This window comes from Hyperoodon ampullatus, assembly GCF_949752795.1.
Source record: "Hyperoodon ampullatus genome assembly, chromosome: 18".
Classification (NCBI taxonomy): Eukaryota; Metazoa; Chordata; class Mammalia; order Artiodactyla; family Ziphiidae; genus Hyperoodon; species Hyperoodon ampullatus.
In genome coordinates this window covers 56,065,878-56,083,251 of record NC_136931.1, presented here as the reverse complement: position 1 = coordinate 56,083,251, position 17,374 = coordinate 56,065,878, and the positions used below count along the sequence as shown (strand labels likewise).

The 17,374-nt window shown below is 61.7% G+C and overlaps 2 protein-coding genes across 9 annotated transcripts; one reads left to right on the top strand and one right to left on the bottom strand.

Annotated features, from left to right (window-relative positions):
- Positions 1-564: 564 nt before the first annotated feature.
- PNKP (polynucleotide kinase 3'-phosphatase) lies at positions 565-6,545 on the top strand (the record flags this gene model as incomplete). 2 transcript variants are annotated; one of them, XM_079723219.1, is made up of 16 exons in its annotated part: positions 565-715; positions 1,351-1,397; positions 1,740-2,051; positions 2,690-2,769; positions 2,849-2,906; positions 3,004-3,111; positions 3,527-3,598; positions 4,856-4,904; positions 5,014-5,084; positions 5,164-5,256; positions 5,344-5,440; positions 5,517-5,578; positions 5,866-5,975; positions 6,055-6,142; positions 6,230-6,291; positions 6,373-6,545. In XM_079723219.1, the coding sequence occupies 16 exons, from the start codon at positions 565-567 to the stop codon at positions 6,488-6,490; spliced, it is 1,578 nt and encodes a 525-aa protein (XP_079579345.1). In that variant the 3' UTR covers positions 6,491-6,545. The 2 variants fall into 2 exon arrangements, with proteins under 2 accessions (XP_079579345.1, XP_079579344.1); XM_079723218.1 differs by having other exon boundaries at positions 565-719; positions 1,307-1,397.
- An 830-nt stretch (positions 6,546-7,375) lies between these two features.
- On the bottom strand, positions 7,376-16,370 carry PTOV1 (PTOV1 extended AT-hook containing adaptor protein). 7 transcript variants are annotated; one of them, XM_079724451.1, is made up of 13 exons: positions 16,084-16,370; positions 13,032-13,169; positions 12,809-12,891; positions 12,683-12,740; positions 12,493-12,600; positions 10,860-11,015; positions 10,267-10,353; positions 10,109-10,182; positions 9,974-10,031; positions 9,700-9,804; positions 7,942-8,139; positions 7,784-7,855; positions 7,376-7,504 (listed from the first exon to the last, which is right to left on the bottom strand). In XM_079724451.1, exons 1-12 carry the CDS (start codon positions 16,252-16,254, stop codon positions 7,844-7,846), a joined length of 1,248 nt encoding a protein of 415 aa, XP_079580577.1. In that variant the 5' UTR covers positions 16,255-16,370; the 3' UTR covers positions 7,376-7,504; positions 7,784-7,843. The 7 variants fall into 7 exon arrangements, with proteins under 7 accessions (XP_079580577.1, XP_079580578.1, XP_079580579.1 ...); XM_079724452.1 differs by having other exon boundaries at positions 9,700-9,762; XM_079724453.1 differs by having other exon boundaries at positions 7,942-8,112; positions 9,700-9,762.
- Between the last annotated feature and the right edge of the window lie 1,004 nt (positions 16,371-17,374).

Genomic DNA, 17,374 nt, shown 5'->3' with positions numbered 1-17,374 from the left:
TCAACGTGGAAAGAGGAAAAAATGTGTGAACAGGGAATCTACCCCCCCTACTGGCCTGCGTCTCATACTGCATCAGGAGAGATGAAGGTCTGAACAGCGGAGGGACCTTAGGGGCACTGTGTCTGGGAAGGGGCGGGGCTTATGGAAGGCGGAGCCAATGCCCCGCCCACTTTGGTAGGACGAGTCATTTCCGTCCGCGGAGAAACAGAGGCAGCAGCCGGCCGACTTGCGAGCAGAGCGCCTCCGGCGGGCCCTCCCTGGTCGGAAGGGGCGAGTGAGCCAAGCGGCGGGCAAGGGTGAGCGTGGGGCCAAGGCGAGTGCGCGAGAGTTTCTCGGCCTTTGCCGTGGGAAGTTGGAGTCCGGGGTCCCGGAGGGAAAGAGTGGGGCGTCGTCGCCTGGGAAACGGCGCGAGCCCCAGGCCGGCGAGTGGGTGGGATTTCCGGAGTTTTTAGCTGATGAAGGGAATTCCTGGTGTAGAGGGCGAGAGGAGGCGGGACTTCCTTTAGCAACTGACGGCTGCCACTCAAACCTATTTACCTACTTCCCTTTAGGCCGGCTCCCAGGATGGCCAAGGTGGAGGCCCAGGGCCGCCTGTGGCTGGAGAGCCCCTCTGGGGGAGCGCCTCCCATCTTCCTGCCCTTGGGTGGGCAAGCCCTGATGCTGGGCCGGGGACCCTTGACGCAGGTTACCGACCGGAAGTGCTCCAGAAACCAAGGTGGGCAGGGAGGAGCCTGAGCTGGAGGGGGTGTGGTCCGCTTCAGGAGCGGGAACACAGTCAATGGGAAAGGTAGTCCAGGAATTGCGTGGTGCAACCAGTCCTGAAGTTGGTAGGTGGCATGTGGGGAGCACAGGAAGAAAAAGGTTGTGCCTGACCTGGAACTAGCCAGACACCTTGGGCGGGAGCGGATGGAGTCAATCCCGAGACACTTTGTCACTGGGCAGAGGATACAGGCCACCGGGAAGGCTTGAATCAGGCCACGACCCTTGTCAAGGAGAGAGCCTATCCTATGGAGAAAAGTGCATATTGCTAAGCAGAGATGGGTGGTAGAGGGCCAAGCCCAGAACCTGCATCTTGCCAAAGTCTGCGTTGTCAAGGAGAAGCCAATTCTATACGGAAAAATACCTGCCCTGCACCTAGGCGAGGACCAGTGACACAGGCAATTGTTAAGGCCTTTATCAGGGTACTGCATGTCAAGGAGTGAGCCAATTCTGCTTAGAAATAAACTGCTTCCTCCTGCCGGATGGGTGCTGTAGCCCCATACTGTGGTCTGAAGCTGGCCATGCTCCCCAGTAAGGAGGGAAGCAGTCACACAAGGATTCAAATCCTGACTCCACCCCCTCAATCCTCAGTGGAGCTGGTCGCTGACCCTGAGACTCGGACGGTGGCAGTGAAACAGGTACCAGTTCGTTAGCAAGGGGCCTGGGGGTGGAGTGGGGGTGGGGTGTGTGGAGAATCGCCACCCAGCGGGGAACAGGCCCAATTGGGAAAATCTGATTCTGGGAGGGGAACAGGTGTGCCTGTTTCAATGGGGTAAATAAACATCCATCCCCATTTAAATTGGGTAAGACTGGACGCTTATAACCTTCCCAGAGCCCTGATTGGGGGTACAAGGTGAGGAGGCGGGACTTAAGTGTCTGATTGGCTGGTGGAGAAAGGCGAGTCCTTTTCCGGGTTATTTGATTGGAGGAGGTTGCCGCTGGGGGTGGAGCCAGTTCCAGTCCTCCCTCTCTCTCTACAGCTGGGAATTAACCCCTCAACTGCCGGGACTCAGGAGCTGAGAACAGGGTTGGAGGGTTCTCTGGGGGTGGGGGACACGCTATATTTGGTCAATGGCCTCCACCCGTTGACCCTGCGCTGGGAAGAGGCTCACACGCCAGAATCGCAGCCAGACACTCCACCAGGCACCCCTCCTGTGGCCCCGGAGGAGGAGCAGGAGGAGGAGGAGGAGGATGAACAGCAGAAAAAGCGGATAAGGAAGTCATCCCCTGGCTGGGAGAGCTTCCAGAAGCTGCTAGTGTTCACGGCACCTGGCGTGAAGCCCCGGGGCAAGGTGAGGCCCAAGCTGAGGACTGAGGGAGCACAGCCCCTTATATGCAGTTAACACCCAAACAAAACTTAGCTCCTGTTTGAATTTTCATGGCTATTAGCCCTCCGAGGTGAAAGAAGCCAGGGGAAGAGGCTGGGTCGGATATGAAACCCATTTTAAGTACTGTTTTGTTTTTTTTTTTTGCGTACGCGGGCCTCTCACTGCTGTGGCCTCTCCCGCTGCGGAGCACAGGCTCCGGACGCACAGGCCCAGCGGCCATGGCCCACGAGCCCAGCCTCTCCGCGGCATGTGGGATCCTCCCGGACCGGGGCACGAACCCGCGTCCCCTGCATCGGCAGGCGGACTCCCAACCACTGCGTCACCAGGGAAGCCCACCCATTTTAAAGATTCGAATACTGAGGGGCTCTGGAGGAATAGGAGGTAGTAGAGTGAAGATTTCACTCTCTGAACTCAGTGTCCGAGATGCATCTTTGCTGTGCCTTGTCCTTACATAAGATGTGTAGGCCCGCTGTGACTCAGTTTCTCCATCTGTAAGGGGTGCGTGGTAATAGTCCCCAGCGTGCAGAGTTGATGTGAACCAGCCTGTGAGGGGGATCAGAGGTGTAACAGTGCCGTTCTTCCTCTTTTCTGGGTATCGCCAGGTGGCCGGTTTTGATCTGGATGGGACCCTCATCACCACACGTTCTGGGAAGGTCTTTCCCACTGGCCCCAGTGACTGGAGGTGATAAGAGACAGGAGGAGGGGGTGGGTGAGGTGCACTCCGGGCCCCACATCACGTTGCTCTTCCACGCCCGCCCTAGGATCTTGTACCGAGAGATTCCACAGAAGCTCAGGGAACTGGTCGCCGAGGGTTACAAGGTGTGTGTGCGCGCGCGCGCTGCGCGCGGTGGCGGGTTCACAGGGCAGGTCCGGGCCTGATGAGGAGGGCGCCGGCTGACACCCGTCTGCTTCCCAGCTGGTGGTCTTCACCAACCAGATGGGCATTGGGCGCGGGAAGCTGCCAGCGGAGGAGTTCAAGGCCAAGGTGGAGGCTGTGGTGGAGAAGCTTGGGGTCCCCTTTCAGGTATGGCTGTAAGGGAGGCTGAAGGGCTATGTGGAGAGACAGAGACTCTGAGACGGGGGCGGGGGGTGGGGGTGGGGAACCTGGTAGGTGAAGGGGGCGGGCACAGGGACCCAGAAAGAGGGGAACAGAGACAGTGAGATGGGACAGAGGAGGGAACAGAGACCCGGGGAGAAGGTATGACATGGTGAGCCAGTTGGAGAGGTGGGGGGAACAGAGACCCTGGGTGAGTGGGGTGTGGGCCTCGGGTGGGGTTATGCTGACAGACCCATTGTAAGTGGCAAGTTCCAGGGCACCGGGCGCTCTCCCTGGATTGGTGAGGGTCGGGGTAGCATCCTTGGGACCTATGTGCCCCTGAAGGACTCTGGGTGCTGGAGGAGGAGCCAAGAATGGTGTCTAACCTCTGCCCCACCCACAGGTCCTGGTGGCCACGCACGCAGGCTTGTACCGGAAGCCGGTGATCGGCATGTGGGACCACCTGCAGGGGCAGGTGAGCTTTGGACTCCCGGTGGCTCTCCTTCTCCCTCTGCGCCCCTTGCTCTCTGCCCTGCCTCCCCGCTCTGGGTCTCTGGTGCATGACCTTCCTCTCATCCCCTTCCCTGGCCTGGCCTTCTCAGTTTCTTTGCTATCATGTCCTAGTGTTGATATGTGAGGCCGGTGCTCACAAACTGTGAAAAACAGTGGTGGAGAGAGAAGTCACTCATGGATCCATTCATTCATTTGGGTGTGCGTTTGTTCTGAAGTTCAACAGCTTCTTGAGCTGAAAATATTAGTGAACAAAAAAGACAAACCTGGGCTTCCCTGGTGGCACAGTGGTTGAGAGTCCGTCTGCCGATGCAGGGGACGCGGGTTCGTGCCCTGGTCCGGGAAGATCCCACATGCCACGGAGCCGCTGGGCCCGTGAGCCATGGCCGCTGAGCCTGTGCGTCCGGAGCCTGTGCTCCGCCACGGGAGAGGCCACAACAGTGAGAGGCCCGCGTACCGCAAAAAAAAAAAAAAAAAAGACAAACCTGCCTGCTGCCAGATTAGGGAGGGTGCGGACTATAAATGCATTGACAGATGTGTAAAATAGCAGAGTGAGGATAGGGCAGGGTGTTGCTTTACCTACGGAGCTCAGCGAAATCCTCTCTGAGGTGCCCTTGAGTAAAGATATAAAGCTGCTGAGGGAGGGAGCCATGTGTGTATCTGAGGGAAGAGTGGTCCAGGTAGGGGTAACGCCAAGTGCAAGGGTCCTGAGGTGGGACCGAGCCTGGTGTGTTCATGGGCAGTGAGGAGGCCCGTGTGGCTGTACCTGAGTGGGGGGGGGGAGAAGTGAGGGGTATGAGGTCAGAGAGCAGGGGTCAGGCTCTCAGGCTTCGTGGGCCACAGCGAGGTGGCCACCGGGAGGATTGGGAGGAGAGCGTCCAGAGCCGCGGTAAGTGGGAACTTGCGCCCTCTGGCGGCCGTTTGGGGAACAGACGGGCGAAAGTAGAAGCCGGGAGACCCGGAAGGAGTGACTGAATATTCTAGAGACGTGCTGGTGGCCAGGATCGAGTTGGTGGTGCGGGCAAAGGGGGTGAGAAGTGGCCGGAGGGCGGGGCCGACAGGATTCGCTGATGGATTGGGTGTGGAGCATGAGAGGTTAGAGATAGGCCTCTTGTGGGGCACAGACCAAGCTGAGCATCCCGTCAGGACCCGTTAGTGCTCTTGGGACAGATGTGTGAATAGGTTCCTTACTGCCTGTCGTCTATCACCTGTCCCTCCCCAGGCCAACGAGGGCGTGCCCATCTCCATCGGGGACAGCGTCTTTGTGGGAGGTAAGGGCCTGGGGGTGGGGAAGGGTGTGGGTCCGCAGGGCTGATGCAGGTGGGCTGGGGACCCCTGTCCCCAAGGTGGAGGCGGGTTGGTATCCTCCATGTGTTCCAGATGCAGCTGGACGCCCAGCCAACTGGGCCCCTGGGCGCAAGAAGAAAGACTTCTCTTGCGCTGACCGCCTGGTGAGGCCCGCTCTACCCTGTCCCTGCCCCCACCCCCGGGCCCAGCCACTACCCGTCTGACATGTGCCTTTGCCCCCAGTTTGCCCTCAACCTGGGCCTGCCCTTCGCCACGCCAGAGGAGTTCTTTCTGAAATGGCCCACGGCCCGCTTCGAGCTCCCAGCCTTTGACCCGGTGAGGCCCGAGGGGCGGGCTGGGGGCAGAGTGGGGGGCATGCAGGGGTGGGAAGGGCGTCTCGCTCATCATGTCTGCCCCTCCCAGAGGACCGTCTCCCGCTCTGGGCCTCTCTGCCTCCCTGAGTCCAGCTCCCTCTTAAGCTCCGACCCCGAGGTGGTTGTCGCCGTGGGATTTCCTGGGGGTGAGACTCCTGCCCCCCAGAAGCCCCAGCTCTGCTCTGACTTCTCAGGCCCCCACTAATGCTGCGCTCTTTACAGCTGGGAAGTCCACCTTCCTCCAGGAGCATCTCGTGTCGGCCGGATACGTCCACGTGAACAGGGTAGGCCATCATCCACAGCCCCTCCGTCTGTCTTGAGTCCCTCCCCTCCACCCCACCCCCACCCTGGAGAGCCGTCCTCTAGGTCTCTGCTCCCCCGGCATCTGTCCTCCTCTTTCCGGCTCTGCCCACTGCCCCCAGGTCCTCTCTCCAGGTCCCTGCCCACCCCCCCTGCCTTTCCCCCCTATCCTGGATCCCTAACCCTGTATCTCTCGGTCTTCCTCTCTGGTTCTCTGTCCCCCTGGGTCTCCTGGCCCCCATCCGAGACCTACTCTTTCTGGGTCCCCCAGGACACTCTGGGCTCGTGGCAGCGCTGCGTGACCATGTGCGAGGCGGCTCTGAAGCAAAGGAAACGGGTCGTGATTGACAACACGAACCCGGACGTCCAGAGCCGGGCCAGGTACCGGGGTCCCAGGGGCGGCCTCTGTAGGGTGGGCCCCGGGCCCTTTGCCAGCCCCCCACTTCCCCGGCCCCCACAGGTACATCAAGTGTGCCCGAGACGCAGGCGTCCCTTGCCGCTGCTTCCTCTTCAGCACCACCCTGGAGCAGGCACGCCACAACAACCGGGTGAGCCGGCCTCCACCTTCCCAGCCCCCCAACACCCCCCGCCCCCCACCGCCCCGGCCTGGCCAGCCTGACCTCTGCCCCCCACAGTTCCGGGACATGACGGACTCCTCTCACGTCCCCGTGACCGATGTCGTCATTTACGGCTACAGGTAGGTGCTGCGGGCGGGGAAGGACGCCAGGTAGAGCCTGTACGTTGGGCCTCACCTCCACCCCCCACCCTCTGCCGCCAGGAAGCAGCTTGAGGCCCCCACGCTGGCCGAAGGCTTCGCCACCGTCCTGGAGATCCCGTTCCGGCTCCACGTGGCGCCGCAGCTCGAGCGGCTGTACCGCCAGTTCTCGGAGGGCTGAGCTGACGCCCACCCCCGCCTGCTCCCCACCCCACAATAAATGCTGTTTTTCTTCATGTTTGACCAGCATTTTGCTCCCAGCTGGGCTGGGAGCACAGACCCACCGGCCCGGTCTCCCAGGAAGGAATTGCTGGCAACTTTGCCTCAAAGTAAACGCTCAGCCCACCTTGGGGACAACTGCCTCGCGCGGACCGGGGTTTCGGCTTCTCCAGGCTGCGGCTGCTGGCGCTCCAGATGGGCGCCAGGGCATCCTGGCTGGCAGGGCCCGAGTGGAGTTCGCTGCACGCAGCTGCCAGCTGCAGAGCAAGCCCAGAGTTTTAGCAAGACGTGACCCGAGGCCAAGAGTTGGAGCTCAGATTCCGTGAGAAATGCGGTGCTGTGCACGCTGGACTTGAACCCCGGGGCTATGGCCTGGACCTGCAGCAGCGAGGGGCGCCCGAGAGCCCGGCCAGGCCTGCGGCACGCCACCAGTGCCAGAGGACTGGAACCAGCCTGGCACTGCCTTGTGTTTGCTTCCAGCTAAGTGAGGCTTGTGGAACCCACAGGGCAAGGAGGGGGCAGCCTGGCAAGGCCGGGAGTCGGGGGCTGGAGCCCAGGAGCAGCCAGCCAGCTGTGGAAAGACCCTGGAAGACACGGCCCAGCAAGCACCTGGCAGCTCCGTGAACTGCAGCGTCCCCTCCTGGCTCAGGTGACAGTGATCTCAGAGGTGACCCCTCTCCTGTGAATGGTAGAAATGCACACTCCCAGGCCTCAGCCGTGTCCACACTCGGGGGTGGGCCCAGTCATCAGCCCCTGGGGATGGCACTCGGGTCTGAGGACAGCTGCTGTTGGGAGGGGCCTGGCCTCTCCTGAGCCAGGGTGTCTGGACAGAGCGCAGTGGCCAAAGGGCTTTTAAAAGGTTTTATTGGGGAAACGTACAAGGGTGGGGACTGTCCTTGGAGATATCTCAGGACGCTGTCCTCCATCTCACTGGGCAGTTGCAGTCCCCACGGGCCTCTGCTCAGAAGCATCTGACCTGGGGGCAGGGGGCACAGTGGGAGGGACTGGACAGGTGAGGCTCCAGGGCCCCGGCACGAGAAGAGCCTCTCCCTGCCCTCCCTGCCCGACGGGAAACCCCTGCTCCTGTCGCCGCCTGGTGGGGGGCAGGGCTGGAGTTTCCCAGGAGGCCTGGGACCACAGGGGATGAGCGTGCCTCTCTCTCTGCTCTGGTCTTCTCAAGGCCAGGGTCACACTACTTCCCGAACCCCAGGCAATTCCCAGGGTCCATCCTGTCCTCGGCCCAGCTGCCACTCACCAGTCTTGGCGGGGGCCTCGTCTGTGGCTCCTGGAGAGGCCCAGCCCAGCGGAGTGGCCCCTACCCCCCCATCTGTGCGGGAGGAAGCCAGGGAGGAGTCAGCCAGGGGTGGGGTGGGGTGGGGTGGGGACCGGGGAGGCCCTGGCCGCAGCGCTCACCCCGCGCTGCTGCTGCTCCTGCTCCAGGTTCCGCTGCAGGACCTGCTGCTGGTTGGCGATGACGCGCCGGATGCCGTTGACGAAGTTGCTCTGGTCGTGGGGGATGAGGCCGATGAAGATCTTCTTCTCAGAGGAGTACAGGAGCATGAGCACGCGGATCTCGCATGAGGCCTTGTAGGAAAAGTGCACGCAGCCGGCCTGGCGGCGCAGAGCGCGGTGTCACGGGCAGGCCCTCGGCGCAGATGCTCCTCCCCATGGAGACACGGGCGCAAACCGCACGGGTCGGCACCCTAGCAGACGGGCACCGCGGAGCATGCCGGGCCTTCCCAGCCGCCGTCCTCAGCCCTGTCACCACTCCCACAGGACACCAGAGACGCCGGCGCAAGGACCAGCGGGGCTCTACAGACGAGCCCAGGAGGCTGCTCGACGAGCTCCAGCGAGACTGTGGCCCCCACACCTGCCAGCCAGTACCCGGGACGCCCACAGGACCAGCCACGGCCATGACCACGACCACGCACGAGGGCCACGACGGGGAACCCAGGAGGCCAGGCACTAGGGCTCTGTCCACTCTGAGACCCCCGGGGGCAGCCGAGGGCGGGGAGGCTGGGCGGCGCTGACCCACGGCAATGCCGCCGTCACTGCAGCTTGGGACGTGGCTCAGCGTCACAGTGACCACAGCGCCGACAGGCACCAAGCGCTCCGACGCCTTTCACAGGATCCTCCCTCTCCAGGGCCCAGGGGTCACCGTCCCCGTCTTACAGGTGAGCAAACCCAGGCTGAGAGCTGAAGGACTCACAGGCCCTCAGAGCCAAAGGGGTTATGCCTGCCCTCGGGCCTGTGTGCCACTGCAGGGGACAGTGGGGACAAGGGTGACAGGCATCGAGGAGGAAGTCCCTCACAGCACCCCCGAGTCGACAGCATGAGGGGAGCCCAAGTGCGCCGAGGGAGTACTGGCTGCGGTCCTCGAGGCCTTAGTTTCCCTGAGGGAATCCTGCTTTTAAACTCTTCTTTAACGCAAAAAAATACACAACCAGCCCCTCAAATGCACAATGGCACAGCTATGATGACTTCGGCTGACTTTTTAAAGAGAAACATTAAGCTAATTCGAGGACAGCTACGACCCGGTACAGCAAACACCCACAAAGCGGGCACAGACAGCTGCGGCTTCAGAAGCACGAGGCCCGACCTCCTCACTTCACAGATGGAGAGACCGAGGCCCGCAGAGAGGGGAGAACTGGCCGAGGCCCACCAGCAGATGAGCACCGGGGGCTTTCAGAGTTCGCTCGGGCTGGAGGCAGACAGATGCCCTGCCTGGTGAGGGCCTTTGGGAGCCTCAGGTTTTCCACCCTGTCCCCGGGGAAGGGAGCAAGAGGAAGGTGGCAGGTAAGAACCTGGGAGCACAGAGTCGGCGCACGGGGTGATGTCAGCCTCCTCAGCTGAGTAAACCCAGACAGAGCAGCTGGGGACAGCCCCGGGGGCCCGAACCAGACTTGGTCCAAGTTCCCGCCCAGCACTTGCCGGCACAGCCTCCGAGCCTCAGTTTCCCCATCTGTAAAATGGGGTCAGGACCGCCCAGAGCCCCAGGGGAGCCAGTGTCCAGGCACAGAGCAAACGCGCCTTCCCCATGGCTACCATCACGCCCGGCCAGTTTTGGGGAATCGTCCGCTCTTAATCTCATTTCAGTTTTTAAACACTGAGCAGCTCTGGCTCTGTCTGTCCCACCATCAGCCCGGCCCTGGGCCCCGCCAGCCCACTCACAAAGCCGTTGTCCATAATCCGGCACAGGCTCTTCAGCGTCTCCAGGTCCTTGGTGAAGTGGAACTGCACCAGGCGGGAGTTCCGGAAGAGCGGAACCAGGGTGGTCTGCGGGCAGGCCGCGAGGTGGCTGGGCCAGGCGCCAGGGCCCCGCCCCCTCGCGCCCACAAGCCGGCAGGCCCCGCCCCACCGCCCTGCCCACCTCCACTTGCTGGACAGGCAGCCTCCCCCAGGGCCCCAAGGTCGAGGCAAGCAGAGTGCCCCCTTCCCCACTCACCAGCAGCTGCTGCGGGATGAGCTGCATGTACAGCTTCCGCGGCCACTGCTCGGTCCTCCTGCAGGGATGCGGGGACGAGGGTCAGGAGGCCAGGCCTCACCAAGATGCCGCCCCCGCCCCCTGCCCGACACTCACAGGATCTCCCCTTGGTTCACGTAGATATGCGATGGCAGCCACCTCTTAGACCGACTGTTAGGCTCAGGCCTCGGCTTTGGGGGGGGAAGAAAAGGGGAGCCATCAAGAGTGGGAGGATGCCCTGGTCCTGAGGTCACCCAGGCCCGCCCAGGGCTCACCTCCTGCCACTCCATGACTCCACTCCACGCCAGGAACTTGTTGTTGACCATCTGAACAGGGCCCGCGACGCCACCAGGTCCCACTGCCTGGGGGAGGAGACAGGTGGGCTGGTGCCCCAGGAGTCCCCCAGAGAACGCTGCCCAGACCCCTCCACGCCCCCAGTCCGTCAGTCCCAAGCTTATCTACCTGCTGCCCCCAGGGCCCGGCCCGGCCCGGCCTCCGGCCTGGCTTCCGGCCTCCAGTCTGCCCACAGGCCCAGAGGATTCCCCAGAGCGGCCCTGCCTCTCACAGCGCCCCCCCATGCCCTGGGCCGAGCCCCCACCCTCAGCCTGGGGGACATGGCTCACAGCGTCTGCCTCTAAGAACTGGGCAGCTGTATAACTTGCCACACAAACTGGGACACTTTTGGGTGAAGGGGACACTGAACAGCCGGTAAGGTGTGAGCCAGGATTTGAGGTCACCCTCCTGCCACGAGTGCGCCTCCCTGCTCCCCACGGGCACCCCTCCTGCCGGGAGCCACCCTGTCAGACCCCTCAACCCCCTGGCCCTTCAAAGCCTCAGACACGTGGGGAGGCCGGGCCCAAGGGCACACCTGTTTGCGGGTGGTGATGACCTGCCGGATGGCATTGACAAAGCCGCTCTGATCGTAGGGGATGAGGCCCATGAAGATCTTCTTCTTGGACGAGTACAGGAGCATGAGCACGCGCACCTCGCAGGGGGAGATGTGGGGGAAGAGCATGCAGCCTGCCTGTGGCGGGGGTGGGGAGGGAGCGACCAAGACGATCATCACGGGGCAGAAACCCCCAAGGTTAACACCAGGACCCTAAATGAGTGGCGTGTAGCCAGCACCTCGGTGTCCCCCCCACCGTGACTCTGGGGTCAGGGCTGGGGCCCCATGTGGCGGGTGAGGTCCTGAGAGGGCTCCACCTGCCGCCCACGTGCCCCAAGATCAGCCCTGTCCTGTGGAGTCTGCTGCTGGACCCTGCTGACGGAGGCCACCAGGCCCGGGGGTTAAGAGCACAAACGCAGGCCCAGACTGCCTGGGAGTAAACCTGGCTCCGCTACCTCCTAGCTGTGTGACCTAAGGCAGGTCACCTCTGGACCTCAGTTTCCCCACATGTAAAACGGCACAACAACGGCGCACAGAGTAAGTGCCACATAAACGCTCATTACACAAGCTGCTACTGCCTCCTTGGTGGGACTGAGGGAGAACCTGAGCCTCACAGACGTCCCCACCCGGGGTGTCTTAGAAGGGCATGCGCGTTCTCAGCCCCGGGGTCCGCTGGCTCAGGGACCCCCACCCCTGGCCTTCCTGGACCCATGTGCGGTCGGCCCTCCCAGAGCTACTAGTCGGACCCGGAGCGTAACCGGACAGGCCGTGGAGGGCGCGTGCTGACGTCCACCTCCCCTGCAGCCTGGGGGCCCCAGGCTCTAAGCAAACGGTACTGAACGAAGGGGTGACCAGGCAGGCAAGAGACCCCACACCAGTCACAACCCAGAAGAAAAGGGGATCCGCCCAGACATCGAACGGCGGCACACAGCGCCCCCCAGAGGCAGCAGTCAGGAGCTGGAGGGTGGTCTGTCCCAAAGGGGACCAGGAAAGGGAGCGGACCCCAGAGCTGAGTCCTCCAGGCAGACGACCTACTCCCACCTCAACCCAACCCTTTCCCAGCACCTGCCGTCCCACAGCCGGAGCCCTGGGGGGTGGGGGCAGCGGCTGAAGCCTGGGCCCAGACACGTGGGTGCTGTGGCCCAGACCTGAGAGGCTGGCAGGGACCACGCCCACCGCGTCCTGGGTCTGAACCCCCAACTCTAACTACCCCAACAGCTCGCATTTACTGAGCACTCCCAACGCCCTCCAATCACCGCCTCGAGTGCTGTACTCACTCCTCCCAGTGGCCCCAGGACCGCAGATGAGGAAACTGAGTCCCAGCAGACCATCTCCACTGCTGGCTCCCTCTTTCCCCCTGGCCACCCCGAAATGCCAAGTCCCTGCCATATGCTATGGCCCCAACAAGCTCCCGGGTCCCAGGAGGGCTGGCCCAGGCCCCTCCCTTCGCTCCCGCGCCCGGGGGCGGCCCCAGCTTGGCCAGGCTGGAGGCGGGCTGGGTTCCTCTGCTCTCCGGGGACAGGGATGCCCCCAGGAGAGGCTACCACGGTGCTGCCGAGGGGCCCTTCTCGCCCTGTCCCTGCCCGCCCGCCCCCAGCGCCCCCGCCCCACTCACGAAGCCGTTGCCCATGACGCGGCAGAGCCCCTTGAGAGAGTCGCAGTCTCTGTTGGTGAAGTGGAACTGCGCCAGCTGGGAGTTGCGGAACAGGGGGCCCAGGGTGGTCTGGGGGCGACAAGGGGACAGCTGGGTCAGGGCCAGGCGGGTGCTCTGGGGCCAGGGCGGGCAGCAGAGGGTGGGGCCTCACCAGCAGCTGCTGCGGGATCAGCTGCATGATCAGCTTCTGCGGCCACTGGTCGGTCTCCCTGCGGGAAGAAGAGGGTCAGGGGAGCGGCCCTGCCGCCCGCCCGCCCGCCCCCCGCCCACCACTCACAGGTTCTCGCCCTGGTTCACGTAGGCCTGGCAGGGGAGGGCCCGCTTCAGCTTCGCCGTGGAGTCCGAGTAAGGCCTGCGCTTCTGTGGTGGGAGCGGAGGGGTCACCGGACACAGCCCGGGTGCCCAGGCCTGCCCCCCACCTGCAGGGGCAGAAGGGACCCCGGGGCCAGCCCCCAGCCACCCCCCCCAGACTCACAAGGGGACCTGACGCGGACGCTCACCTCCTGCCACTCGAGGACGCCGCTCCAGGCCAGCAGCTTGTTGCTGAGCCGGTGCTCACCCACGGCCAGGCCCCCGAGGGCGAGCCCGGGCGAGGAGGGCCCGATGGGACCCAGGGCCCCGAAGACCCGAGCACCTTGCTGTGGCAGAGGGGGTAGGGAAACTGAGGCTGAGGGGCCCGCTAGGGGAGCTGTCCCCCACATACCCCAGAAGGGACATCCCAACGTTGAGACCCTGATCCCCAGCTGCGAAACCCCCAGGGCCATCTCCAACCCCTTTCTCCCAGGGTCGAGACCCTGAGTGGCTGACCCCCCGTGTCCTTTTCCTGCTGCCACTCCAGGACCCTTCCCCGCCCCAAGGCTACTTGTCACCTCAACACTGGCCCATGCAGGGTCCCTGAAAGCCACCAGTTGCTTCCCCCTCCAGCCTTTGCTCCAGCTGTGCTCTCATCCTAGCGGGCCACCCCCCTCCACCTTCCTCAGGAGATGCTCCCCACTCATCCTCCCGGGCTGATCAATTTTTTATTCCTCTGGTGAGACAACTCAGAAGCAGCTCTCTGGGGGTCCAGAGCCTCCCTGAAGCTCCCCCACGACGCACAAGCCAGCCTGGGTTTGTCTGTTTGTCTGGCACACTGGTTTGCCCCATCCCATCCAAGCTCAAAACCCTTCCAAAGCTCCCCCAGGCCCTCAAGAGAAAATCCAGGGACTCTCCTGGTGGTCCCGTGGTAAAGAATCCGCCTTCCAATGCAGGGGACGTGGGTTCGATCCCTGGTTGGCGAACTAAGATCCCACATGCTGCGGGGCAACTAAACCCGCGTGCCACAACTGCTGCGCACGCGTGCCTCAAACTACAGAGCCCATGCGCTCTGGAGCCCGTGCACCACAACTAGAGAAGCCCACGCACCGCAACAAAAGATCCCGCGTGCTGCGACTAAGACCCGATGCAGCCGTAAAAATAAATAATTTATTTAATTAATTTTAAAAGAAAAGAAAAAAAGGAGAGAGAAAATCCAGACTCTCCTCTCTGGCTCCCGCCAACCTCCCCAGCCAGTTGCCCGCCTCCCCTAGCGCAGCCCAGGCTGCAGCCACATCAGGCTGACCATGGGGAGGCAGGAAGGAACCAGAAGCACACACAGAACTCTCCAGGGACGTGGGGACACATTTACAACAGGGAGTCTGACAACACCTGGAAGGGTCTCTCAAACACAACGTCTTGAGAGCATCTGCCAAACACCAGAAGTTCCAGCAATAAAGCCAAGGAAAGCTACACAATTTACTCACAAGGCACTCTCCAGTTATCTTTTTTTAAAACCCAAAACATCTCAAAGCAAACAAGGGAAGGCTTTGAAACAGCCTGACAGCAGGAAACCCGTGAAAACCTCCCTAGTAGGTGCCTCCAGGCAGCAGAAAAAAAAATGGTTGTTACTTTTCATTTCATTACTGATCAGTATTTTCCAAATTTCCTATAAAGCACACAGGTGTTTTCTGCCCCAAAATAACAATAGGCGGGAAAAACTGTATTTTGTAGGGGCTTAAAAAGCAAAAAAAAAAAAAAAAAAAACCTGAGCAAGCATACTCTCCACCTGGGCAGGAGGTTCTGGGATTCAGGCAACCATAAGAGATCAGGGAGAAAAGCAGAGAGCATCCTGGTGTAAGAACATGGTTAGAGCGTCTGAGACGGAGAAACTGTTGTAGCCCTGGGTGTGTAGGTACCACAGCCAGAGCCCATAACGTTTGAGAAAACTCAGTTAAATCACACACCTGGAAGAGACTTTGGGATCCAGGTGAACTCACTTTAGGGCCCAGTTAATGTGAGCACCAGGGACACCTGTTCAAACTCTGCTTGTGTCTGGAAACCAGGTTGACCACGTTTTAACCTGGGTGTAAAAACCAGCGATGCTTAAGCTCAGGTCTCCCCAAAAGCAAGATGCGTGTCAAGGTGGAGGACCATGTTTAAGGTCTAGACCTACGTGCAATCCTAAAGGAAATCTCACATCTGGGCAGGTGTAAAATGCCTCCCACACCTGTTCTGTTGCTCACTGCATAGGAAGCCTATTTAGTACCTGGAAGAAGAATGAAAGCTTTAAGATGTACGTTTAAGGACCCAGGAGGCGCTTCTGAACAAGCAGACATGAACCCTAAGGAACGGAGAAGGCAATGGAGTGGATGATGTTTAAGTTTAGGGAGGTGTTCCGAGTCCGGGTACCTGAATATAAGATCCGAGAAAACCTGTTTAAGGCTAGTGTGGAGCTGCCACAGCTCCCCGCCACGCACAGTGTTGGGGCAGGATATTTAAGAAGGAAGCTTGAGCGCCAGGTTAGGGTAAAACGCGCATCTGGGCAAGCGTGTCACGGCTTGGCTGTGCGTGAAACGTCGGGATATGTAGATTTACAGCTCCAGAAAAACCTTAAGATTTTTGACAAGTATGTGCATCTTTCAGGTCTCGGAAGCATGTGTAACTTCGCGTACCTGCAAAGCTGGATGTTTATGTTTAAGATCTGGACTCACTTGGCCTACTGCCATCAGTAGGGGCATCCAACATCTGGGCGAGCGTGCAAATAAACCCTGGGCGCACACGCCACGGGCGCCGTACAGACGCGTGCAGGCCCGGGGAGAACGCCCCCGGGGGCAACACCTGGGCGCGCCAGTGCGAGACGCGGGGCCCTCTCGCCGCCGTCCCCCCAGCCCCCTCCCCCATTTCCAGATTTCCTGCCCGGAAAGCGAGCAACTTTCCAATTGGAAAAACAACAACGCACGCCGGCCGCCCGCCCGCCCCCCACCCCGCGTTTAAATCGGGTCGCGGAGTCAGCAGTAATTTGAGCCCTTCCCGCCCCCGTACCCCACCCCCGCCACCCCATCCCGAATGCGAAACAAAGGGGAGAGCCCGGCGCGTACCACCCAGGGGGGTTCACGGGGAAGCCGGCCCCAGGCGGGACCACCCTTCGGGTCACCGGAGAAACCGAGGGGGGAGGCCGCGGACAAAGACGCCAGGCCGGGAAAGGGGCCGGCGGGGGCGGGGCCGTGGAAAGCTCTGGAAAAAGGGCGGGGGGCTCACCATGGGAGGGGCCGAGCGAGCCCGGATCCGCGGCGGCTGCGGGCCCCGGGGGCTGGCCGGCCAAGAGCGCGAGCGGGCGGCGCGCACCGTGAGGTGCCGCAGGGGGCGGCCGCGACCCCCGAGGGGGCCCCCAGCGCCGGAGCGGTGCGGGGCACGGCGCGGACGGACCATGGCTGGCGCGGGCCGAGCGAGCTGGGGGTTCCACCGACTGAGAGGCGCGGGCGCGCGGCTTCGGGGGAGACAGGCTGGGCTGTACCAAGCGCGGGGGACGCACCGCCGGAGAGGGTCGCCGTGGCCAAACCACTGCGGCGAGCAGGGGAGTGCGGCGCGTACCAACAGCGTCCGCAAGGGGGCGTGGCCGGGGTGTACCAAAATAGGGCTGGGGGAGCCACGGGAAAAGGGTGTGTGGGGCGGGGAATACGGCAATTGGAAGATACTAGGGGCCGCTCGAGCACGGAGGGGAGGAACTGAGAAGACGTGAGGGAAACCACTTCAGGGGGGCGCGGCTGGAAACACCAGACCGAAGGGTGACCGGAGGAGATGAACGTAGAGGGTGATACCAAGTGGGCTGGGGGGTTGCAGGGGAGACCGTGCCCTGAGACCCAGACCTGCGGAGCCGGGAGCCTACATCAAGACATGTAAGGAAAAGGAGGAATAATAGGCCTAGGGGCCAGGGAACCTACCTAGAGGTTCGGGAATACGGGTCGTACAAGGCCTAAGGAGAGGACTTCGGGTTTGAAGGCAGTGACGTGGCTAGGTGGGCAGGGGACCACAACTCCCAGCGGCCGCCGCGCGGCCTGGGCGGAGCCAGAGGCCCCAGGAGACGCCGCCAGTCACAGCTGCGTGCCTATTGGCCCCCGGGCCCTAGGCTCCGCCTGCCTCCCTCTGCATCTCCTTGCCACTCGCCTCTCGGGGCCATTCATTGATACGCTCATTCACTCAATGATTAAAGGACTGCGTATTCACTTACTAGTAGTTGTGTAAGATTTCCTACTTCAATTTCCTTGTTTCTTAGATGTGGGTAATAGCTAACCCTAAAATGGTTATGAGGATCATATGAGTTAATAAAGTATTAGGATCGGTATTTGGCACAGTAACGACCTAAATGGTAGTTTTTCTCCTCTTAAAATCATTATTAGTACCATTTCCAGTTCTGTGCTGGGCAACGAGTATACCGCGGTGACCAAACAGACCAGGTCCACTGGAGAAAATAAATCATTGCAGTTTGTGATAAGTGTTATAGAGAAAATGCACAGAAGGGTGGGATGGTGACCGTGAGAAGTCAGGAAAG

Bases quoted from the DNA above. Each gene is read 5' to 3' on its own strand.
- PTOV1 (XM_079724448.1), bottom strand. From the start codon at position 16,254: ATGGTCCGTCCGCGCCGTGCCCCGCACCGCTCCGGCGCTGGGGGCCCC. The intron at 13,170-16,083 runs GTGAGCCCCCCG...CCTCTGCCACAG, and splicing joins CTCGCTCGGCCCCTCCCATG to CAAGGTGCTCGGGTCTTCGG. The intron at 9,805-9,973 runs GTGAGTGGGGAA...GCCTGCCCGCAG, and splicing joins TCATCCCGCAGCAGCTGCTG to ACCACCCTGGTTCCGCTCTT.